Source organism: Empidonax traillii, unplaced genomic scaffold (assembly GCF_003031625.1).
Source record: "Empidonax traillii isolate 1590-97213 ecotype Southwest subspecies unplaced genomic scaffold, ASM303162v1 scaffold81:size2596050, whole genome shotgun sequence".
Taxonomy (NCBI): domain Eukaryota; kingdom Metazoa; phylum Chordata; class Aves; order Passeriformes; family Tyrannidae; genus Empidonax; species Empidonax traillii.
In genome coordinates this window covers 1,700,688-1,726,875 of record NW_020955274.1, presented here as the reverse complement: position 1 = coordinate 1,726,875, position 26,188 = coordinate 1,700,688, and the positions used below count along the sequence as shown (strand labels likewise).

At 40.1% G+C, this 26,188-nt stretch overlaps 1 protein-coding gene across 2 annotated transcripts in view; it reads right to left on the bottom strand.

Moving 5' to 3' along the window:
- RARB (retinoic acid receptor beta) overlaps nucleotides 1-25,895 on the bottom strand; it is a 192,749-nt gene extending 166,854 nt beyond the window's left edge. Inside the window, exon 1 of one of the 2 annotated variants that reach the window (XM_027880987.1) lies at nucleotides 25,395-25,895. In XM_027880987.1, the coding sequence (XP_027736788.1) occupies nucleotides 25,395-25,572 (178 nt within the window). In that variant the 5' untranslated portion in view covers nucleotides 25,573-25,895. The remainder of the gene's footprint in view (nucleotides 1-25,394) is intronic. The other variant, XM_027880986.1, reaches the window with a different exon arrangement.
- Between the last annotated feature and the right edge of the window lie 293 nt (nucleotides 25,896-26,188).

Below are 26,188 nucleotides of genomic sequence, written 5' to 3'. Positions count from 1 at the left end.
AAAGACCTGTGTGGTTGGATAGTAAGCACTATGGAGTGTGGGGCAGTGAAGGAAGAGATGTCAAAAGATCACATGAATGCTAAAATAAGGAGCTGCAGTTTCTTCTGAACGTGCATCATGCCATAACAGTAATTTGAGACTTATGGGGGGTGCTGATTCTTTATAACATTAAAGAATATCTCCTACTTCTAAAAGACAGTCTACATGCCATCATTTGGCAGACATTAAATTGAAAATCTTTACAGTTACAAATTAGTAGTCTTAAACACTTAGTCAAAATACAGCTCATTTTAAGGCAAAATCTGCTCTGACACAATGCAGAGGTGCTGTGCTCCAGCAACTGAAAATTCATTGGTTTTTGGGTTTGGTTTTTGTTTTGTTTTGCTTGGTGTGTTTGTTTTTAGGGTTTTTTGTGTGATTTTTCTTTTTTTTTTCTTTTTTTTTTTCTGTAGGACAAGCAGTCTTGTCCTAGCTCTAGGTCACAACCAGCACTATGTATTTTCTAAGATAAAAATGCTAGATTTCCTCTTCCATGATTTCATGATGCAGACTGATTAAACATTTGTTCTCTAAAATTGGAAATGTTATTTTGCATCAGGAAATCATAGGGGTTTTGATTTGTTTTGGCTTTCATTTGCAGTTTGCCTCTCTGAAAAATGATACAGGAAGAACCAAAATGTACTGTACTTGCACTGTACATAAAGATAAGGTCTATCAAAAATCTCTACACTTATGATGGATAACCTTACAAAGCAGGAACAAACACATAAATAGCAATACTCTGAAACTGCCTTCTACTTACATATTCAAATCATTATAACTTAGACATGTTTATGCTGTCTGGAACAGCACAGAATGAAAATGGCAGATCCCACCCCAAACTCCCTCACTGGTAGATTCTGGGTCAGCTGCTGGAGAACTGTTCTGTGTCATGGGGCAGTGCTTTGCAGTGCTCCCTCCCACCCAGGAGTGCCAGCTTATCAACTGGGGGTGGAGAATTATTGACTGGGGGGAGGATCAAGAAAAGAAAAAGAAAGAAAAAAAAAAAAGACAAAAAAGGAAGAAAGTCTATTCCTTCACAAGGCTATAAATCTCAGAATTCTTGGCAGACCCTCACAAAGCTCCCAACTTCTCTCCCGGTGAGAAATCCCACACAAGCAGGAATGACTTCTAAACACAAGGTGAATGGCAATGTTTTTAAGTATAAATTTGTCCACATCTCAGTTCATCCGCTGTAACATGGAGACAATTATAGCCCTCACCACACTGAAGTTTTCTGAAAATAAAAACATATGTATTTGAGGCTAACAAACAAGATATGCTAGGATTGATTGTCCCACAAAGGTTTCAATAAAATTAGTATTATCTCAGAGAAAGTTTTCAATAACATGTAATAAATACTCTTCAGCTGTGACACGGTGAGTTAAATCCTAATTATTCACTGTGCTCAGAAATAATTTTTATCGCTCCTTTGATTCCTTGCTTTTCAAATACGCCTCTTTACTCAGTCGTTTCCTCCAGGCAAAAATACTCCCCAGGTAAAGTAAAAGCATGACATCAAATAGAAACCAAAATAGCAGGGAATGCTGATGTACAGAGTGGTTATTGTGCTCACTGTAATAGCCTGATGCAAGAACTGCACAAAAGTCCTGTGATAATACAAATACAAAATCCTAGCTCAGACAAAGATACACGCCGAGGCATGAAATAAATGAATGCCTACTACTGAGTTACATCAAGGCTGAATTTTCCCCTGGAGTCCATGATTGATTAATTCCTGTAACTTTGGTACCTGAAAGACAGGAGATTTTTCTTGGTAGTAAAGAGCCTTATAAGATATACTTAAATGGATTATGTTGATACCTTTCATGATGTAACCCTAATGATAATTTAATTGAAAAAGTGCTTTAAGCCATAATAGCAAAGACGACAGGATTTCCTTTTTTCACTTTGACAATTATGGGCCAGTTCAGAATTGCTCTCAAAATAAGGGGGAGGACAAATTTCCAATCAACTTAAAAGAATGTGTCAAATTCTGTGTTAGTTTTCCTCAAGCCAAATACAGAAATGTACTGGCATCAAAGCCCACAGGTTTTCTCTCATCTCTATTCCCAGATCTTTCTTCTTCCATCATGGAAATCACTTTTCGTTTACCCATGTGCAAGTTCACTCATTACTGCACCACTTTATACATGCTATTCTTGCTACCTTCTCCTCAGAACGAAAAGCTCCCCAGTGATTGAGGAGCCAATGGATAAGGGTACATGACTTTTACCTGTTGTTCTCTATACCTTCTTCAATCTCATATCTCTCAGTGCTTCACCTACATTTTTTGAGATGCCATCAGGTTTGTAAGATTGAGAGCATGATGCCACTCCTGAACCTATGAACCATTGTCATCATGTGCACTGGTACCACCACTTCACAGACATACTGCAAGAGACAAAGTAACAACAACTTTCTGATGATTTATACACTTGTAGCCAACTTGTAAGGTGTACATGAACCAGGGCACATGCTAGAACTGCCTCCACAGGGATGGTCCCATAAGATGCAGCAAGATGTGATAGGAGTTTGTCTGTAATCCCATCCTGTTTTCCAGGCTGGGGGAAGGAAGGTGCAGACAGCTGAAAAAGCTGATTTTCTTCCAATATTTTAAGAGTGCAAGCAGGTGAGCTAGGTATTTATAGATCAGCTAACCGGGTATTGATTTCAGGCAAAATAGCATAAACTCCGTTACAAATGCAATCATAAAGAATTAAGGGATGGTAGCATAACTAATGAAAATCCTCACAGTATTATGGAAAAGAAGTCTTATCACATAAGCTTGGTATCATTACAAGTATGGTTGGCAATACTGCTGGGGAAATAACACACTTAAAACTACTGTCAGGCATTTGAATTAATTTTACATGACATTCCAATTAAAAATTATCAGTGGACATAATCAATAGAGAAGAAAATAGATTAAAAAGCTGGCTGATCTATCATAAAAAGTAATTGTAGATAGGAAACTATCAGCAATTACAGATATTTTTTATGGTAATTTTATATGGATTTGATCCCATTCCAATGTTGCTCAAATTCTGCCAGTTAATGGGGGATAAAGTCAGCACTATCAACATTACCACCTATGAACGTTTCCGAAAGAAGAGTACTAGGTAAGGGAACACCCAACCAGGTTAGTTCCAGAGAGCACAACAACTGATAAAGGAGGCTCAACCTCAAAAAATCGGCCTCCAAGTATCATCTCATTTCAAGTTCACACATGTGCAAATACAAAATATAGGTCACCCGAAGAGGATACCGGATGCACTTGAAAAGTTGTGACTTAAAGGAATTTATGATCACTGCGGCTGACCCGTTAAATGTAAAATTACCACTAAAACCAGTTACAAAGAAAAACATCTTTCACATGTGGAAATAGGGGTAGAAAGTTGATAGCTGCGACTGTAGATAATGCTAGTCAAGCACTGATGGCACACCAAAACTTCTGGCACCCAATTCTTCCAAAAGGAAGTTGACCAGTTGAACATGACTCAGAAAAGGACAAACACAATGATCCGTGCTCTGAGTACTTTGTCATATTCTGAAAACAAGAAACAAAAAAAGAAAACAAACACACACCCAATCAAACAAACAAACAAACAAACAAAAAGCCTGAGACCCGAGGCTATGTCTCAATTTGTTGAGGAGAAGGATAAATTGGAAACTCCTCACACCATCTGTAGAAACAATCCCAGATGTGCACAGCAATGAAAACTCAAGTGAATGAACTCGCAGTGAAGGAAAAGGAAATACAAAGAGATAAACTACTTCTCACCCCTTCTCCTCTAATATCGGGCTTTTTATTCAGCCACACTCTATGGACCAAAACCTGAAGTACAGAAGGAATGACGAGGAGGAGGCAGCAGCAGTGGGAAGTACGAAGCAACGTGCACTAAGATATGATGCAGCTAACCCAGCATAAGTGCTGACACTACAAACAGCAGGACATCGACAGTAGCCCTCCAATAAGTGGGAAAGCTTTCTTTCCCAGCTATTCAACAACCCTCTGCCTAAGGCATAAACATACTCTTCAGCCATAGAATTCTATCCCTATCTATAATGAAGACAAAAACTATGTATATGCATGCACTGACTGGTGAGGAAGCTCAGAGCAGTTTCTACCTGCAACTTTCTTTTCTAGAAAATTTATTTGTACCATTGAGCAATCCTTTTGATGAAAAACCTGCAATTTATTTTGCCTTCCAAAAAAAGAGACATCAGCATTCCCTAGGCAGGAAGAATCCAGAGATTCAGAAAATTTATCAGCTAGCCACAGCTACAGTCAGGTTTTGGGCACCCAATGGGCTCTTGACCTTGGCCACCTTTCATTATGTTGCTCAAACCCCTGACAGATCACCTACTACCCTCAACCAGCACAGCAGTAGTGCTTCTCCCTTCATTTCAGAAGTAATCTGTGAAACTAAATACACAGTAAAAATAGTAAAAAATATTATTTAGTCATCTAGTAACTACAAAGATCCAAAGGATATCCAAAAGGATGGATATCCTTTTCAGTCTATCAACTAAACATGAAATGGGTACTATTGATTTGCTCAGATAATTGTTCAGTTGTGGTCCCTTGTAGGTGTTCTACTTCTGGTTTTGTAAGATGACAGAGGAAAGAATTTGATAAGCCCAAGAGAGTCAAGACTGTCATTACAAAGCCGTAACATGAATGGTCTGGCCCCAATTTCAGCTTTTTAAGCAGTCCTGCATTCCTAAAGACATCCTAAGGTCACGAGCATTATACAATTCTTCTGTTTGTTGTATGCACCCAGAACGTCTTCCCATGGAAGGAATTCAACAGCAAATACTTGTATTCTCAGGCGTTTCCATTCACTGGTGCTCCATACATTCCTCCTGTATTTTCTCTTTCTCATTGCTGCACGTCCCCTTTGTGGATACGCAGCACTCTTCCACTGATATGTAAAAACAAGTTATTTCATCTCTAACACACTACTGATCTGCTTATCACCCACATTTCTGACAGGGAAATCATGGAGCCACAGAAATCAGCATAAAGACTAGCATATTAAGGGATGAAAGAGTAGCATTTACGAAAACTTACACAAGAAAAAGGGACAGAAAAAGACAAGGTTATATCTAGACATGATGTGAACAGAATGAATATGCCCACAGGGCATCAGAGGATGCAAACAGTAGGTGGTCTTTAAAGCTCTCGTCTTCATTCCCAATAAACTAGAGGTGGCAGCTGGAAAATGCAGAAGGTTTTTGGATAACTACACCACCATTACCTTTGCTGTTAGTGTGTCCCACCACCATACTCTGGAATTCAGCTTGCACATCTACTGGCCATTTACCACTGAACAACCTGTCCCACCTTCCTCCTCCCTGAGCTCACGGCTGCAGGATCCCATCCCTGCCTGCCAGCCTCAGCGTTCATCTGACCTGGGCCACTGATATGGCAATTTAGGGATGTAATCTTTCTCACATCTGGTAGTGGTTTGATTCTCTGAAATGGCTCCCGAAGGATTAGAGGGGCACCCAAGAAATGAAGCCAGCAGCCACCACGGTTGAGGGTGCTGGAGCAGCACCAGAGATCCCAGCAGTCACCAGCCTGGCCATGAGCTGAGCCTCAGCATAAAACCTCATTCTTACTTAGCATGAGACCCTGTTTTCTAACAGTATCACATTCATTACCTTACAGAGCACCTTCTGAATGAGGATACGCTACATTTTTGAGTGATCAGTCAAACCCAAACAATCAATTACACCTTTTGTCAAAACTGTTTACGCTTTCACACTGTGCTGGAGTCATTAAGAATGAACACTGAGCAGAACTGGTTATTTATCCTCCTCCTCTTGCCCTGAAAGGGAATTAATCTTAAACTTTCTGTTTAATGATCTCAATAAAGGCTCACTGTAAATGACAGCAGGCTGCACTGACAAATATTTAAAAACAGAAGGGCCTCTAAATGACAGAGTTTAGCAACACACAACTGTTCCTCCACATGCACGCCAAGGGAAGCTGAACCACTATGGAAGGCGAGGTTAAAAATGTGCTGTGCACCACTCCAGTGCTACAGAAAACATTCTGTAATTAGCAACCTCTAGAGATTTATTCAAGCTGAGAAAGATAAAAGTGAAAGGAGTAATTCAAAAGCAATTCTTAAAACTGCTGGCCGAGCCACTTAACATTCTCTCAGCGTCTACACAGAAAATGCAATTCTTCTGTCAAAGAAAGGTAATTAATGAATCTGTCCTACCCATCCATCGCCCCTCTCAGAACACCAGCCACCAGCACGCTCCAGCCCGCACAGCGAGGTGGGCAATGCACCACAGCCCCACATGGGTGCCAATCACATAGAGCACCCTCATGGCAAGGAATCATGCTTCAGCAGAGAGTATGTGACTTCTTGTTACTAAAACGGGGTCCAGGGTGGGACAAATCCCTTCTCTTGGCCTCTCTGTGGTTCTCAGTGAATCTCTCCCTCTCACTGCTCTGTACCACAGTGGCCTTTCCATGTGCACCAAAGCTAGCAACGTTTTGTTGGAGTAGAATAAACCAGAATGTCTCAAACTCTGGTCAGGGTGACTTTCTTCAAAATGTAAGAGTGAGATGGGGCTTTGTCATTCAGAGGCCTCTATACCTGGTGACCTTGCTTCCCCCTGCCATATTTTAGCAGACTTAATCTGTGATGCTTGTCTAGGTGGGGTGCTCATGTTATTTCTTTCCCCTACAGAGGAAAAAGAAAGTCTGCTTTTAGAAGAATTTTTTAATTCCATTTTAAAACAGATGCAATTTTTATCATTATTTTCCCATCATTCTCACTGCTCCCCTCCATGGATCTCCTTCTACCCGAGCAAAGCTGACAGTTCCCCACAGCAGAAAGCCATGTTGACGGCTATCATCTCATTCATATGCACACTCAGAGCCCTATAAATCTGCTCAAATATCATTCCTCCCCCAGGGCAATGTTTTTTTTCCCCCAGAATATCTACATTGCTAGCTGCAGAAATTTCTTTTTCTAATTAACTTATAGGTTCCAAATATCACCAGCTGGAACTGCAGCTCACAAGCTGGGCGCTGAATGCAAAGGAAACCAGCTGAAGGATGAAGAGTTTTATTATCCTTTCTTTGCCTTGGTGATTTTCTTTTTCGTTTGTTTTCCCTTTCATTTAACATCCAGCAAGTTTAAAACTACTGAACCCTTTATTGACACATGGACAACAAATAACCCATGAATTGAGTGAATTGAAACTATCCACATAACTCTTTGCTGATATTTTTGTTGGCCGTGTCACATCAAGTTACATTTCTCACGTGTCATGTTTATGTCTGAGTCATGGTGCAGCCTGATGGAAGAACAAAGCACAAGGCAATGCAACAGGACATACTGGTAAGGTCAAAACCCCCTTTGACTGTTGACTGACTGCCCACTACTAATTTGGATTTAGTTAATTCCTTCTAAAAGACAAGAACAAAGTTCAGAGAAGGTTAAAGTGCATATGCAGAGTCTAATAATCTATTAACACAACAACCTGCCATATATGACTATGCAATAAGCTGAGGGAATTTGCCAGAAACACTTCAGTTTGCAAATAATATTTACAGCAATTCTTGATTCATTACATTCTTAGTATACACAGAAAAGGGCAGTGTTACTCTAACAAGAAGGCTCCTAGACGTGAGCTGAGGAGTCCTAAGGAAAAAAAACCAAACCCTAAGCGGCAGCCAAATCAGAAAAATAAGTTTACAATATTTTTTATTTTTTGTTTATGAAAACTATTAACTATTGGGGCTGAATTCAGGCTGGGAAAGAAAACTTGACTTCAAAGTAGCATCAAACAACATCAGGGAAACAAAATAGTGATTTTAATCTTAAAACTTTAAAAACTGTGAAGATCAACTCATTCAACGACCTCTGCCTTTAAACTCCTGCTTTTCAATGAATAGTTTGTGGTTTTCTTGGATCTTCTTTATTTAATGCAGAAAACAAGGCTGATCTTCATTTTTATTTAAAACCAAAGGCAACTATCAGACAGATATGGTGCTCTCACTAGGAAGAGAGTTCTGCACTAGCACAAAGGAGCCATGCTACACTGCCAGCCTTGCCATCCCCCTGGAGAGAGAACTGGGACCTCTAAGATCCAAAACCAATCTTGAGGAGGAACTTGAAAAGAGCAGGTTTGCATTCCTTACAGCAGTGAGGGAGACCCTAATGTTGAAGACGGTGTGATTTGTGATGATGATGTTAACCCAGCACCACTTCAAGAAATAAATTAGTTACTGTCTTTTAAGGACATTCATACTTTGCCCAAATAAGGCTTCAAGAAAGTTACAACTGAAGTTCTTTTGGCTTGGGGTACTGCTTTTGCTGCCTAAATAAGCCCATAGAACACTTAACCAGTAAAAGAGGAATGACACCAGCAAAGTGCTCCTTGTGTTCTACCAGTGTGGGCACACTTTGCATCCGGATGAAAAACCAACGTGAATGAATGAAACAAGGTATAGCAGTAAAAAAGTCTCCATTTTCCTGTTGCAACAGAAGGCTCAGTGTGTGCTTCTGCAAAACCAGTCATGTTGTCATGGTTTATCTTACTGACACAGGTACAAGTAGGCAGAAACAGTTGGTAAAGATCTTACGGGAGCCTTACAGGGAGAAAAAAGGGGGTGACTGACAAATCACAAGAGGGCCACAATTGTGCTGTTAAGTCCAGTTATCCGGTAACACAAGAGAAAAAGAAGCAAAGCAAAGGGAGACCACATTTTGCTCTACCTATTCAAGAACCATCCCTTGTTTTTGCTGAATTTCTGTGACGGGGAAGATTTTTTAAAGAAACAACTTGTGTGCAGCATTTCAGCGTTGAAAATATGCAATGCAGCCTGAAAGGCACACTGAAGTTTGGAATCCCTTTGGGTTTGCTTGTCTTGCACCTGTAAACTTGGTGCATCCAAAAATCACTCTAGAAAACACTGGCCACATATAAAAAGCACATTTCAGAACTGCCTGTTTTGTAGCCAACATTCCCTTCGATCCTACTAGATTAGTTATATGGAGCAGTTTATAGTAGTATATAGTGCGGTCCTTGTTTACATTAGGTGGACCACTGACAACTACGTTCCTCCATTTGGCAGTCCCTGGGACTGCTGCAACCTTATGGTGAGGGCCTCATAGTATCACCACTGTGATTCAAAAGCATAAGCAAAGCCACCTGACTGCCTTGCCCCCTGAAGTAAATCTTGCCTTTGAGACAACTCCCAAGGGAAGGATTGTTTTGCTATAGGATCTTGCAGACCAAGGAAAATCAATGGGTTGATACATGAAACTAAGGGGTTTACTTTTCACGAGAGAGAGGTTTTTAAATGTATTTATCTCAGTCCATGTGGCTGAAACAGGAAGATGTATCAGGGTGACGGTAGAAAAATCCTTAAAATTGCAAATTTTGGCACCAAGTTTTCATAAGCCCTTTCCCCATCTCCAAGAACTAGGCACTCGAGCAGCAGATTTACAGCTTCCTATTCAAGCCCTCCAGCCATCCATCTAAAGAATCAATTCTTGCTCCTTCCAATCAGAAATGCAACCAAAGACAGTCCAAACACACCTCTTTAAAAACACAATCACAAAGTCAGAGCATACAGAAGATACCCCCTTCATTAACATAGTTATGAAACTGGGAATCTGCATCAATCTTAAGCAACATATTTTGCCTTCGCTGACGCTGTTCTGAAACAACACAAGGACTGTGAGATGATTTTCTTACTGAGTAGCACCATACTTGGAGTAATACATTACTGGTGGGACTCCCCTGATGATGTATTACACTAATGCATCATTAGGATGATGTTTCACACTGATGATATATTGCAGTGCAACATAATGAGAGCAATAGCTCACTGGGTGCATAATCCTGCCAGGAGCTGTGCGCCTGCAGCTCTCTGACTTCATTTGTAGTTCAGGGTGTCCAAAGGCTTAGATGGATTACATCCTCAGATACACACAGCTTTAAGGATGGCAAGAGTCAGAAAAATGCCAGCATACAGGTGAGTGTAGTTAATTACAGGTTTCGATGGACAGTATGCTAATATCAAGAAACGCTTTAGTATCTCATTTTAACACCTGTACAAAACATCCTCTTCAAACTAAGAAGTGGCTGTAAGCAGGGCTGCTGAAGCTCCTTATGCTTGCCTGCAGTAGCCTTCATAGTAGACTCCATGTGCTTATAGCTTTGATAAAAGCACTTAGCTTATATTTTCCATGCCAGATGTCTTTTAGAAGGAGGAAGGCTGGGGAAAGGGGGTGATGTCTTGATTTTAGTCAATAAATTCAGTGAAAGCAGTTATGTTCAGATATTTCTATGACCCAGACTAAGAAAAAAATTAGGCACTTTTGCCAATAATGAAAGATTCTGGTGACCTTTCTTCTGACCTTTTTTAACAAACAGAGCTATTTGATCTGTATGAAATTCTAAAAAGACCTTTGCAGTATGATCGGTGTCACTGACAAGAAAGCAACATTTTAAGATTTGTGAACTCTTCACCGTGAAAACATATACAATGTTCAAAAGAGGGCAAACTGATATATAAACAAGGAAGGAACAAGCCAGTTTGAATAATAAAAGAACTTCTCCAGTCCCTCACAGAAACATTAACATTTACAATTGAACCACAATTTCATTATTTATTTAGTTTTTGCTTCAATACCTTCGGGGTTCTTGACTAAATCTAAATGTGCACGCACACACGCACACTCAAAAATATAACATGGATCCTGTGTGCAATTTCCATCTTTGTGTATTCTTTCAATTCTGAAAAACATAACAGTATTTTAGACAACTAACTAATGTGCTCTGCATCTTGAACTTCTGGTTCTCCAAAGTAACAGTCATCCATGATGGACAGATCAGCCTCCTCTCCAGGGAACATCAAACTCTCTCGTCGCAGATTTAAAATACGTAGCTTTCATACCTTTCTCCTGACAACTATAATTGAGAAACCACAGGGTAACTCAGGAACTGGAGAAGAGTGTAGACACCTCAACTAGCTAAATGATGAGTTAATATCTCTTCCTTTTTTTCTTTTTTCTTTTTTTCCCCCCTCACATGTAACCTTTCAGATTGCCTGAGCTACAGGGCTCTGCTTCGTAGATGTTATCTCCAGCAGTAGAGCAAACAGGCTGGGAATACAGACAAGAGAATTGCTCTTTCCAAGATCTGTCTCTGTACTACAAAAAGTAAAAAAAACCAAAACCCCCAAACTAAAACACAAAACAAAACAGAAAGAAAATAAAACAAAAGACACACCCCTCCCCTACCTTATTTTTAGGGGACCACTTCTAATCAGCCCTCCTGCACATCCTGCAATAAATTACATTCTAAGAAGATAATGCCAGTTGAGCATCACTTTGACCTAAAGTAGCCTGAATCCACCTGTCACCTGTGAGGGTACTGGGTGTTATCCAAGCAGGGCTGTTCCCTCCCTATTGCCTAGGGAGTGAACAAGATCCATAGAAGAGAGAAGGGGACAGCACAAACCCCACCTTGTTGCTTTCACCATATAGTTATGCTGTCCCCAAGTCTAGGAATGACAGTGAAAACTCAGCCCTTAAACAGGCTGCAAGATTACAAACAAACAAAGCCCAGAATGACTTCATGTATTTCCTGCACCAGTAGCCATTGCAAGGGCCAACCACGTTCTGGCCATAAATTCTCTGGCACTAGAGCATTATACCAGGGGAAAGGAATGCCTTTCCATCTGTGTATTTCCCCTCAGGCATTCACTTGATAATGAAACCAGTTAAGGTCTTTGGGTTCACAATGTTATTATAGTCAGATAATATTTTGTTTTCAGCCGAGCCTGAAGAACTCCTAAGTAGTGCAGTACAGGCACATACACCTGTTAAGTCCCAGTGTTTCGTCTCTAAGTGGACAAATCTGTTTTAGCCATCTCCCGAGACTTCCCCTCACAGTTAATTACAAAGCGATGGCTGTACTCATTTCCTGATCTTAAAGGAAATTTATAACAAATGTCTGCCACAGGTAAGACTGTTCCCTGTGTCCCTCAGAAACACCAGCAATCCTTCTAGCAGCCCCAGCTGCCCTCCTTCACCCTTTTCCCCCAGTCGTTCCAGACCTTCTGCTTCAACTCAAACACTGCACAGACAATAATAAACTCTTACTAGGAAAGAAACTGCATGGGCTGACTGAGACTAACATTTTCTAAAATAATTTAATAATTCACCTCCTGAACACAAAAACATTGGCACAGGCATCCAGTCCAAGTTCATTAGCAAGGACCTACGGTGAACATCAAGATGGACAGATCTAATCTGGCTGTTCTGCAGTCAATGATGTCCATGTAGAGAGCCACCAGGCACAATATCATGACTTTATTCACTTCCTGCATAGGCATACATGGCAAGAGAGATGAACACTTGTTTCCCAATGATTTGGGGAGCAATTTTGTTTGAAGTGATTAACAGACTCACAAAGAAATTTGCCCCTTGTTGGATCTGAAACTTGCTGGATCCACTTTTGCCCTGTGACATCTACCCTTATATAAAATTTTGATCTGAAATATTGGATTGCACAAAGTGTCATTGTGCCTTGTACAGTACAAAGTATTCCAAAATCAGGTCAGGCAAGATAAGTGTTCTGGGGAAAAAATAAGGGAAAAGCAGTCCATCCTAAGAAGAAGTGATACTTCATTGTGACAGTAACCTTTCTTCATGCTCCTCCTAGCAAGCTGATGTCTGATCCTGGGCACAAATCTTTGGAACTAGGTCTCCCCGACCTTAGAGACATATGTTAGGTCAACGGTTCCCAACTTTCCGGACCAATAGCCAATTGAAAATGATCAGCATTTTTCGCAAATCATCACACACACTTACCATCAACCTTGTGATTGGAAGCTCAAAGGTGGTGTGACTCAGCAGCATGGCTCCAACGCCACCTTCATTACTCTTGCAGGGCGACCAGCGCTGAGTGGACACAGGTGAAGAGCACACCTTGGCTGGAGTCGCCTCTGAGAATCTCAGAAACTGAATTTGTTCACTGCCTCTCACATTTTTACAAGTTGTTTAATGCCATATTCCAGGAGCCACTTCCCGTATCTTTGTCCAGGTGTGAGTCCCATCCCAGATTGTTCTCTCCCTTTTCTTGGCTATAAAGAACCAGCCTAACTTTTCTAAAAAAACACTTTTGCATCTCTTTCACTGCAAACACAACATCTCACTGAAGATGCCACTATTTCACTTCGAGAATAGATACAAAGTGACTCCTTCATCAAGGAAAGAGAGAGCAGATACATTTTCTGTAACTAAATTTATGGGATTAAGAGCAAAGAAGCATACAAGCACCACATAAATCAATTAAATAAAACCAGACACAACCAGAAAAACTGCAGGGACAAGAAAGTAAAGGAAATGATTGACGGGAGAGCTCCTGGGTAATGGGCAAATGGACTGTGACTGGAAGCTCAGGTAAGGAAAGGGACTTTGGGCACTGGGTTCCTTCTGTGATACAGCTCCACAACAGATCTGACCTGAAAAATACAGTTTTCCTCCAAAGAAAAAAAAACCTGCTAGACCCCAAAATGTGCTCGAGAATCTGATGATAAAGGAGAGGCACCAGCTCTCCAAGAGCCCTTGCAGCTGTAGGAACCTCAGGAAAGCAGCTTTTACAACCTTATTAATGCATTCTGGAACGCTTTTTATTCCCTCCTCAGAAAAGACTAAGTTTAACAAACAGGGCCACATATTCCTTATCACTTCATTGTTTTCTTACTGGAACTATAACTGTGGAGTCTTCTGGGTAGCCAAAGAAGTTTCATGGGCCCAGAGCTGATTAAAAAGTGGATTACCAAGCAACATCTCTGGAGAAAAAAAAATGCACATATCCCATTCTGGTTATAGTGTTAATGCTCTTCCTATGTACGCTTCACTAGGTTTTTAAGTTCTGGGTTGTCTATTGCATAAAATTCTCAGCACTGTTAGAAACCCCCGGCACACACACAGAGCACTTCAGAAGGAAAACAAAGGTTTGGCAGAAACCCCGTTTAAACTGCCCGCATCAGTGACTCTCCATGTACTTGCTCTAGTGTTAGACTGTCTCAGTTAAGCTTCACCTTGGCTATGGAAGGCTCTGGCTTCATCTTGGACAACAAGGTAAAAAATCCTTGGGTTTTTAAAAAAAGGGAAATGGGAATATGTCCAATACAATACTTTGGTACTCATAGAATAAAACTGGGCATTTTCTGCCACTTTGGTTATGTGTTTTAATTCATTTTCCCACATAATCTACAAACAATGATTCACATTTTTTACTACAAGTAAGTACAATTACCTATTTAAAAATTGAAGCTATTGCAACATGTTTTCTTCAAGTTTGTGCAAGTAATTGCATATTAAAATGGTAAATATCCCTTCCAATAACACCCTGGCAGAGTTCACTTCTTTTGCAAATAATAAAAGTGAGGGAGAGCAAACCATGCTCCAAGATGTTTGGCTGCTGTGCAGTGAGGCAGCTGATGCATTACAAATGTCTGTCAGGTCATTTTGCAAAACCAACCACAGCAGATCAATAGTGAAATCTCTCTCTCTTTGGCTTAAATATATTTCTGGTTTTGTTAAACAGGAGAAACTTGCAAATTAGTTGGACTCTGCTGGACAATGCAGCTTGGGGAAACATGTTGTCATTCTGACTGGTTAAGATGACACAGTTCAATGACGACACTTAATCATTTGTCGACCGGGCACACGGGTTTTGTGAAATAAGGTGCAGTATCCCATTGCTGGTTTTCAAAAGAGGCAGATCAGTGTCCACAGGCTGTCTTGTTTCTAGGCATCCTGGCATTTTTTAGAGGCCCCAAACTCAGCTTTCCCTTTCTAGAATCCAAGTGTTTCTTCATCTTCATAACTTGGCCTAGAAGGCACATCCTTTTCTCTTACTCTTCATACATCTTTCTTTTTTTTTTGATTCCAAGCTACTTGGAACAGAGATCATATCCGTCTTTGTTTGAAAACTCTATAGCAGTCTGTATGTTGCAGTGGTATCATAAATAAAAAGTAATAAAAATGTTAGGAAAGCCTTTAGAAAAATCCATGTTATTTTTACTATTACTCATGTTGTTGCTATTTAAGAAACAATGCCAGAAAGATCTAGGACTTGAAGGGAACTTACAACAATTTTTGCAAGGATGCACTATTAAAACTATGACGGTACTGACAGTAAAGTGTTTTGCAAGGTGTACAGGTTCTCCCGCTGCTTTTTTGAGTGCTTCTAACAGATGTTCAATTTCAAGTGGTCTGCAGATACCAATAGGCTGATGGTTCTGCAGGAATCCGAGCAGCAGATGTGCCCTGCACTACGTTTTGCTATTCCCTTTATGAATCGACATGTCGCCCTGTGGGTTTATAGCTAGTAATTTTATAATGACATCACTATTTCTATACTTTTAATGATTCTCACAGGATTTAATTTCTCAAATAACAGAACTCTTGATCCTAGAATTGCTATGTGAAAGCAATATATAATAAACAGACTTCTTTACATCACACAGTTCTATTTCCCACCACACGCCTTCACTGATAGCTTTTAGGTAGTGCTGGTGTGCATGTGAATTCTTCCAAACACTGCAAATTTACAGCGTGGCTAGTTTCAGGGCTCTAGACTAATGTCTGTGCATCTCTCTACAGGATCATTACCCTCGAACAAGTATCACTAAGTGGCTGGAAGGAATGAGGATAAGAAGGGAATAAGGATAGAAAGAGTGGGGATTTCCACTAGCTCTCCTGTGATGCTAGGTATCACATCCCTGTCAGATGCTGTGGTCCACAGTGGATTAACTTCACTACTTGCACAGTACCCAACTGAAATCACAGTGCACAGGAAATCTCACTGCATTTTCCACTGATGGTGACCTGATTGTGACAGGACGGCATTCTGGCTTTTGTATTGGATGCTTTCAATCTTAAAAGGGAGATAAGTTGTTTTCTCCCTCAAATACAGTTGCAGAGGCTCTTAGAGTCCAGAGGTTTTTGGGCAGAACCTCTGGTAACAGCTGTGGCCTGCACAGAGCAGCCACAGCACATCACCTTTCTTCCCTGGAGTATTCAGTACTGGTAAAAAGTATCTTTCTTCTTATTTTTAAATACAGGGAGGAAAAAGTGATGCTATGACAGCTGTATTTAAAGGACTTTTCACATTTCCTTCAGAGAAACCAATTTTTAGGTATTTGAAATTGACTGGAAAAAACATCATAGGTTGGAAAGGGTTCTAGTTAGGTGTTTATGTTATGAAGCCTTGAAACACACCTGAAAACTTTTAGAACTGCATGAGCATACATTCCCCTCCACCACGTTATCTCAGAAATTATATTCCCCACGTTACTGCAAATATCAAAATACATCTTTAGAAAAAGCCAGCTTTTAAAACATGTCTTAGGTCTTAAATTTACAGAATTAATGTTATCTGCTCTTACTGATCTCACTGAGGAATCAAGGCTTTAATTTCTAAGAAGTGACTACGCAATTTTTGCATGTATACAGGAAAAAGTGACCTCCAGTTGTGACCACAGGCACAGTGTCTACAGTCCTCGCAGGAGCTGGGTGTCCATGCTGAGTCTGAATCCATCTCTAGAAAGGATAAGGAAATACATCCTAAAAGAATGAGATAAGTACTTTCCTGAGTTTTCCACAGTATTTCCTTTTTTTTTTTTTTTTTTTCCCCTGCCCATCTTTATTTCTTGCAATTCACATTTCTTTTAAAAAGTTGAGTGTGAGACAGTGCAAGTCTCAGATTTAAACACATGACACTCAGGAAAGCTAATGCTGAGCTTAAATCAAATTTAACTGGCCTTCAGCACTAAAAAATAGCAAAGACCAAGCTCCACTTGGAGGTCCACCCCTATTGCTTGCAGGAGTTATCTGATTTCCATCTTAACTGAAGTTATAAGCAAGTGTGTTGTGTAATGGCAGGCAGCACGCCAAGCCCACAAACATCTCCGAGTACTCTGAAAGCAGAAGCACATTCCTCAGAGACATGGCACACCACAAGCCCTCCAAATCTCCCTCTCCTGCCCTGCTCTGGGCTCTCAAGAAATGCCGAACCAAACTCTTCCATTGCCTGAACTCTGCATTTCTTCCCCAAAACCTCCCAGACATGACTTTCAGCCTCTCTCCCAAACACCTTAAACTATGGGATGAAAATCGTGTTCAACTTTGCTCCTCTGGCATAACTGAAGTACTTATACCTGTGAAGTTTATTTGTGCAGGCACCTAAACATCCCTGGGAGCTTCCCTGAGAAGGAAGGATCACCATAAAACTGCAGGGCTAAGCCAAGGACACATTGCCTTCGTCCAGCCTTCTTCAGCATGGAGGCATGGCCACACATGGACTTCCAGTGCATCTCCAACAATTCACCTCCTTCAAAACCTGAAATACCGGGCAAAACACGCACCCTGCTACCAACACACTTCTCCCAACTGAGACCATGAGGGAACAAACACACACACGGGGCAGATGCTGAGCAGGTTGCTCACTGCACAAGGTCAGGGTACTCAGATACAGCCACCAGGAGCTCAGCAGCCCAACCCTGATGAGACCCACTATATATAGGGTATGACTACTTTCTAAAAATGCATTATCTAGACAAAACAGTTGAGTATCTTAGGGATGCAGGTTCTGGTTTTCCGAATATTTCTGATATTTACTCTGACATTTCCTCTGAGTGCGCGTGGTGTTTTGAAAGGAAAAGAGTTTTCTGTTGCTTAAGGCCAGTCCTTCCTGTTTGTTAGTTTATCCCAAATCTAAGTTTTCACATGAATAAAACTGTTGCTTTAAGTCTGATTTCAAACATGTGGTAAAGGCAAATCTAACAATTTTATGAGACATAGTTACTTTTGTAGAGGGTGAGTTTGCCCCAGGGAATTTTCCCTGACTAGATTTATCACAAGTTTTTTGAACCAGATAATTTTGTTTGATAGCACATCTGGCAGCATCATAAAATCTTGACGTCCCAAGCTATTACACAGGAATTACTTTTGTAAATCATTTATGAATATTAGTGATGTAGGCCTATTCTGGGCAGTAAGAAAGGAAACGGAGCTCTGAAGGACAAAGGAAGGGAAAAAGGATTCCCTGCCCTTTCGGGGCTCGTCAGATAGGGTGGGTATTTATCATTTTAAATGGGAAACATGCTGTCACTGATATAGCTGAAAAGTCCACATAACACAACTTGTTCCCCATATTCCCTAAATAGGTAAAAGGGGAAGATATTCCAGCTGAGTAAAACCATAAATCGATTTTTTGGAAATCTGGCCCTTTCCAAATCTTAAATAAGGCATCCCAATTAAACACTGCATATTGCCAAAAGTGTAGTAACAACAAACCAATAACTCAGTAGACTAAAGGAGGAAAGATGTACCCAGGCGAGCACTGAGGCAAAATAAAAAGAACATTTTAGCTAAAAAGAAAAAAAAAATTCATAAAATCCCCCAAACTCCATGGTGATATGCCTTTTGAACAGAACAACATGACTGAATGGAAACTCTCCACGTAAAGGACATGATTAGCTGCTAAACATATGCTTTCAGACAGAAAGCTGGCAAAATGAAAGCTTATGTTTATTTTTAATATCATGAACCATCACACAATTAACAATTTCAGAAGATTGCCCAAATCTATCTGGATTGAAAACATATCAGTCGTTGAAATAACTTTGGGTGCCATTACCTTGCCAAACCCAAAGCCTGGCATTATATTTCTTTTGAACAACATACTGTGTGCTTCATGAGCCATAGATGAATCAACACCAAACACACCATCATCAACTGGGTGGAGGGGCAGCAGAGTGGTCACCTAATATGACCTGGAAATAGGGGACTAGAACAAGCCCTTCACTCTTTATTCCTGACATCCCCAATATTGGGAGCTACTGGGTGTTATTTTTGTGTAGCCAGAACAGAGGAAAAGGTCATTTGCAATGCTCTGCAGAAACATGTTTCCAAGCTTAGGTAAGAACGTGTTTTGCTGGGGAATTTCCTTGCTTTGGGGCCCATAAGAAGGGAAGGAGCAATTCTCTGACAGCTCCTATTTGACTTCTAAACGCCAGGCTCCTTCAGACTACAGCAAGTTTACAAGGGATACACAGAGCCATTATGAAGCACGTGCCAGTATTACACCATGTGCTTCCCCTGCCAGAGCAGACAATTTCTAAATTTGGCTTCCTCCCAGGAAGCAAATTCCTGTCCATACACACCCAGAACAGATTTCTCACAGATGAGCACGCTGCCCACTGAAATCCAAAGCAGGCTGCATCCATAGGGTGCTGAGGACCCACCCTGGCAGGGCAGAGCTACAGTAGGAGTACACCAGTTGTGCCAAGTAGAGAGGCACTCCTGTTCTTTCAGAAAGTGGTGACACTTAAAAAAGAAGCTCTAACATGAAAAAGTAGGTATAAATTTTTGATAGTTTCAGATCAGCTAGAATCAGAAACTGACAGTGTAACATAGTTTCGATAATCGAAGGATGGGTGCTTTCAAGCTGCACAAAGAGCCCTACCAAGAAAAGACCCACGGCATGAACAAAGGCAGGAACTGGAAACAAATGGTGGCTTCCAAGGTCTTGAATGATATCTGCAGGGTATCATCTGGACATTGCTCCTCAGACTTGCCAGCATGAGGTAACACTGGCTGTAGCTAAGAAATTGGATATTCATGTTCTGTTTATCCCCCTTCTTTCTGAATGCAAACACATGTTCTGTCTTTTCAATAAACAACACATGCACTGAATACATTGAAAGTCATCTGTTAATTGCAGATATGTGTAAATGACCACACAGCAAGCCTTCCCAGGGAGACAGGGCTGGGAAAAATGGGAGACAGCTACAGGAATATTAGAAAGTATGAAGAAAACTCAACAACATAATCAAGCAAGGTTGATTCATATATTTTTTTCCTAATTTAACTACTATAATATTATTGTAGAGAATTCCAGAGTGCCAAAGAGTGATGAAGGGGTTGTTTTTGTTTTTGGGGTTTTTTTTATTATATAATATAATAATAATACATAACATATGCTGATGGAAGAAAATCCATCATGCACTAACCATACTCCATTCTCCAACAGAAACATTCCCCATTTTGTGAAGTAAAGTGAGATGTGGGAGTCCTTGACCTTCTAAGTAATTAAGGGAAACAGAGACATTCTTGTTTTTATTAGAGACACACTAAACTATTTGAAAATAATTTGAATAGCTGGAGAATTAGTGTATTTGCCTGTTCATGAGTAGTGCAGATAGTTTAGAGTTCTCTTGGGGGCAACACATCGTAATGAATATCTGCTATTCATATTTAATGCAATCTGCCAAAGAGTGCTTTTGGGAGGACTTTCTGTGTCAATATAATGATTAACAACAGGACTGGAAAAGTAAATGAATTCCTGCAACGGGTGGGGTTGGCAAAAATATCTTGCAGTACTACACCAGTAACACTGGATTTAACTGTACTCTTTTAATATTGCCAATGGAAAATCCATTTCCCATGGGAAAAAGAAAAAAAAAAAAAAGAGCAGCAAACAGTCTTTAAGTTGGAGTTCAAGTGGTAAATAACCTGTATTAATGGAAAAAAAAAAAACAATTCCAGCAGAAAACAATGCCCAAAACAACAAACTGCTGTCCTGAGCAAGTCTGAAAAGCCTGAGATGCAATACTGACTACTAAATATAATAATTAGTATTTACACAGCCCTACCCAGAGGTAATGTTATAGTTAGTTCCTTGTCTACCTCTTTGAGTTCCTCAGATGATCTTACTTTTCCATACATTTTCTCATTCTTAGAAGATTTACATAAAACAGGATGTAAAGTCCTTTGTTCTCTTCAATACACTTTTAAAACACCCCAGACAGAAAACCATGGAAAAGCTTGGCTAAAATACGAGTGACCTTAGTATGAATTTTTCTCCACGACATCCCAACAGTCCTCTAAATAACACATTTAGATTATTTTTTTTCAAATGATCTGGATGAAGCAGCCTTACTAAGTTTATATAAATTCCAGGACATTCCTGCATCAGGTTGCTTTTCCCTGTCGCCTTACCAAGTTACTCCTATTCCCCCCTTGCAAAAAATGAAGGCAAAATATCAAGGTTCATGTCGGCAGCCTAAGGACCAAAATGTGGTAGAGGGGCTAGAGGTAGAATACCAGATTGCTCCCACCAAATGCCCATTCAAGCAGGATGCTGAATCCAAGCAGAAAAAGGACAATTGCCAAAAAAAATTATTTTATTATTTAGTGGCTCCCACTGTGGTTATTGTCCAGATCCTTTTTTAATTTGATCTAGGATACACTCAGGGATTTCTTTCATCACAGCATTAGCTCAGATTAAGCATTTTGCTCCACAGTCTCCAGCTCTCATCAACTGGTTTTGCTATGTAGTGGTCTTTACCCACATTAAACTAATTCTGTAAAAGTCATTCTGGTGAAGTAACATTAGAGAAACCAGTCTTGCTAAGATACTCTACCAACAAGCAGCAGGGCTACATCTTCCCCTCCTGAGATTTGCCTGTGAAACTTCAACGTCACTGTGTGCCTTGCAGTTCTCTCCTCACCAGTTTTCCACTCTCTGGATATACTACAACGATCTGTGTAGCTTTTACATACCTTCCTTCTCAGATTTCAGGTGGTGCTTCACTTAGTTATTTTTTCAGGGTTTTTGTTTTGGTTTGGTTTATGGGTTTTTTTAGTTTTGTTTTGTTTTCTTGTAGTATGGGGGGTTTTTAAGACTAATTTTTAAAATTAATCTTTTCTAGTAATTAAAATTTGCAATTGCATCTATAACAGGTGTTTTAAAAATAAGGCAAATTCTTCTAAAGTTGGTATTCTCACATTGTCACAGTTCCTACTAGTCTCTGCCAACAGTCTTTATGATGACAAGATGAGTTCTGGCCTTCTTCCAGGGCCAGTGAAGAGCAGTACCACTCAGATACTAGAACTGCCTGTGTGGCTGCTACTCTCCTGAACCCAAGATGCTTTTCCTTTAATAAATTTTCACATAACAATATTTGCCCATATTTATTTATTCCTCCCCCAAAATATTTCCCAAGTGTTCTGTAACGTCTCGGGCTCTGCAGGACTTTTGCCCATTTCCCACAACTGCTCCCTTTCTGGCAAAGAGCTGAACCCTCTTGGTCTAGGACAGGCTGGCACGTGATCCAAAAAGCACAGGAATGCCTTCAGTTCCACCTTCCCTTACCATTCCTAAATGAGCCAAGCAGTTACTTCCTGAAACAAGATCTGCTACGTGGAAGAAATTCCTCATTATTAATGCGACCAGGGAAGCCTGCATACCACCAGATCTCAGGAGTGGAGATGTCTGCTCTGTGCTCTACAGGGAAATACAGCGGTAGGTAAATCCATCGGACTTCACAGAAGTAACGATCTCCTTGACCGTGATCTCGTTCGGTGCTAATGCAGAGTTCACGTATGCGTAAAAGTGACATTTTTTCATCTTCTGACCTCCTTAGCACTGTGACCAGACCTCTAATTATTAAGTATTTTGCACTATGCATCTCGGTATAAAAACAGAAGCCAAGTCACAGGTCACAGAGGCAACAGCACTATTAATATCAATGAAACTAAATCACTCCAACCTAAACGTTTATAGTAAGCCCCTCGTGCTCACACAATTCATGCATCTAATATATACTGTTGTCTGTTTAATGGGACTGGAGATACCTACCCCAGCTGTAGATTAAGACAACTTAATGCAACTTGATATAAGGTTATCTGCCATCATTAAAAGTCTAAAACCAAGACAGAACAAAATAAGACAATAATATGAATGCTTAAATGGTGGTAACTTTGAATGAAAGCTGTTGAACTGCATTGTTTGAAAAAGATTAAAGAGATCTTTATAGCATTCTGTTATGTAAAATCATTTCTATTGAATTTTACATGAATGGAAAGAATCTGGAAGATAAATAGTACAATAGCTTCAAGCGTGTAAAGAGCAGTGGTTTGACCAAACTTTAATTTCTTCAGGACTTTGCAGGAGAATTCTATATTCTTCCACCACTCAGTATAAGTTCTAACTTTAATAGAGGCCGTAAGTCATACTGACCTCAGCCCTTGGGTGACATCACAGGGAAAAACAAACAGTCAAACAAACAAAATCCACAATGAAGAGCAGAACCCTGAACTATAATCCAAAGCTCAACCTGCATGCTTCCAAGAACTTGTCTCTATAACTCCAGAGATATAAACCTCAAGCTCAAGAATCAGAAGTCTACAGGTTTCCAAACAAGACAGTCTTGACACCACAAGACTACTAGTCTTGCCACTAGTACAAACCAGAAGAGTCGTCCTGCAGTGGACTGTGTCTGAAAAGAAATTCTCACTAAAGTCATCATCCATCCTATCTTGCTAATTTTAGCGGGTATTTTCAAACACTACTGCTTTGAGCTGTGTACAACAACTGACAGGCTTTCATGCTCAGTCACAGCGAGCCAGTGCTGCAAAGCACCCAAACAAAAATACTGCCCTGAAAATGCTGGGACCCAGGCACAAAGACACAGACCCCAAGTTTCAGAAATAGCCACTTATTTTGCATATTGACAGAAATTCATACTTGGCATTACTTTTCTGAGAGGCTGAACACTGACTGGTTTATTAATCATTAATAATGCATCTGCAACACAGTCTTAATTACACAACAATAACTCATGGAAAAGAAAAACTCTGCATTGTTGATCATAAACATTTGGTATTTACCAATGTATGCCACAGAAAAAGTTCCCATTAACTAATAAAACTATTTTTTCAACAGGTGAGTGTTCTTGAAGTATTGGGGGATACATTCAGGATGGTAATCTGATATCAACCAGAATAATTTCTGACAGGACTGGAAAATTGAAGTTCCTTGTGGACCTTCTGGCTGAAAGTGTTTTGGTTTTCACCTCCAGTAAACACCCTGCAATAAGACAGGGTAAATAAAAGCCTGACCAAACTATACTTCTTCCCATGTGTGACTAGATGAAATATGTCCACACAAGAAGAAAACAACTTACTTTAAGACAAGCACCTTCAACAGCAAACTGATCTACAAACCTGTATACATCTGGGTTTCCTGGGCGATAAATACATCAGGCATCCACTGTAAAGACCTCCGGAGATGTATCTTGTCTATGTGATGCTACTTAGAGAGTTTAAACCTGGGACAGCTTTGTCTGGAGCCACTTAAACATAAATAAAACTCAAGACCAAGGAGAAAGCTCATGTTTGTCATAAGGCAATGGGAAAACCTTGCCCAGCTAATACACTCAGCAGTGCTGCATGTAGAACTGTCCTGGTTTTGGCTGAGATAGAGTTAATTTTCTTCCTAGTAGTTGGTAAAGCATTGTGTTTTTTGGATTTAGTAAGAGAATAATGTTCTAAACCATAATGTTCTAACTGAAGCATTACAGTGTTAAACAGTGTTTAAGTCAAAGGCTTTTCAGTTTTCCATGGTCTGCCACTGAGGAGGTGCACAGGGATAGCTAACCTGAACTGGCCAAAGTGATAGTCCTTACCATGGAATACCATCCCCAGTATATAAACTGTGGAGTATTGGCTGGGAGCTGCCAATTGCTGCTCATGGACTGGCTGGGCATCAGTCAGCACATAGTGAGCAACTATAGTGTGCATTGCTTGTCTCTCTTGCATTTTATTTATATCTCTCTTTGTATTGTCTCCTTTTTCACTACAATGATTCTTATTTTATATTTTATCTCGCTTATTAACCTGTTCTTGTCTCAAACCATGGGTTTTCCCTTTTTTTTTCAGATACACTTCCTCATCCTGCCATAGGAGCGAGACAATGCAAGCAAGTGATACTTGGTTGATGTCTGGAGAGAAACCATAACAGAAACTTCATCACAGATTCAAGGGCTCATTCTGCAGTCACCAGCAGCTCACAGCTACCAAACTGTCCACTGGGCTGCTCTTCACAAGCTGCCCAGGAAGAAAGCAGTTACTAATGGAAGAAAACTAAAGCAGTATTAATTACCATACAATCTAAGAGAATTCTGTACTGAGGAGTCATAGTTGTTCATGAACACAGAAAGACCAATTTTTCTTTAAAAATTGCATTGGATTCTGGAGCTAATACAATATAGCAGGTTTTGTCACTCTTGGTTTCCACAGCTTCGCTATGTCATGTAGTGTGTTTATTTTTATCAAAACAAGATTAAGTGAAAATGGCATTTCAAAACAAATGTATGCTCTTTGCCCAAGAAAAATACATCATAGATAAACAACTGCAATTACTCTTAAAATAATTTCAGGATGAACACGATCCGTCTTTGTTAGTGGAGAACTGGTCAATAAAAGCTATTAATGCCAAACACTTACTTGCAGGTGATGGGGTGCTGCATCCACTAGTTGGTTGATGACTCTGGAGTCCATGAAGAGAAGGTAGTGACAGTCCTCCAATGACTGGAGGAAAAAGTAATGGATATGGTGCTGCTGGATAGTGAGTCATATGTCCATTCACAGTTGGTACCGGACATGTACGGCTACTGGTTGTCATGATAACACCTCACAGTGGACAAATGTTACGTTGCATCACTCCAGGCCAGCAAATATATACCTCAAATTGTGAATGAACAGTGCTGTCAAGTCTGAAGGTACTTCTTGAGCTGGATGGTGCGATGAAGAAAAGGTAATTCACTAGATCAGGTCCGTCCTATATTTCATTGCTGCTTTCTACTGTTCTCTTTTCTAAGACATTCTTGCTCTGCAGACTGTGGATAAAAAGTCTTTTTACTCTGGAATCAGGGTGCAATTCAGTTGCTTATGCAAATGTTTCTCTGCGAGTACAGTTGCTCTCTACGGATGCATGCTGACACAGTCTGAGGGAAGAAAACAATATATTGATTATAGTATACTTATTTTTAATATACAGACATAGAAAAATCTTTTATCCCTTTGCTACTCTTCTTAAGTCATAACTTATTTATAAGTATCCTATGAGATCAGCTTGACGGTTACCTAGGGGTAAACTCTCACCTTACTAACAGAACACCCCTTAACTTGATCTCCCTGCCCGACGTGCTACATCAAAAGCTATTTCTGCTATGATTCAATCTTGTTTTGAAAACTGCCAGATTTAAAAACAAGGCATCAATAATTACCTGAAATACTGA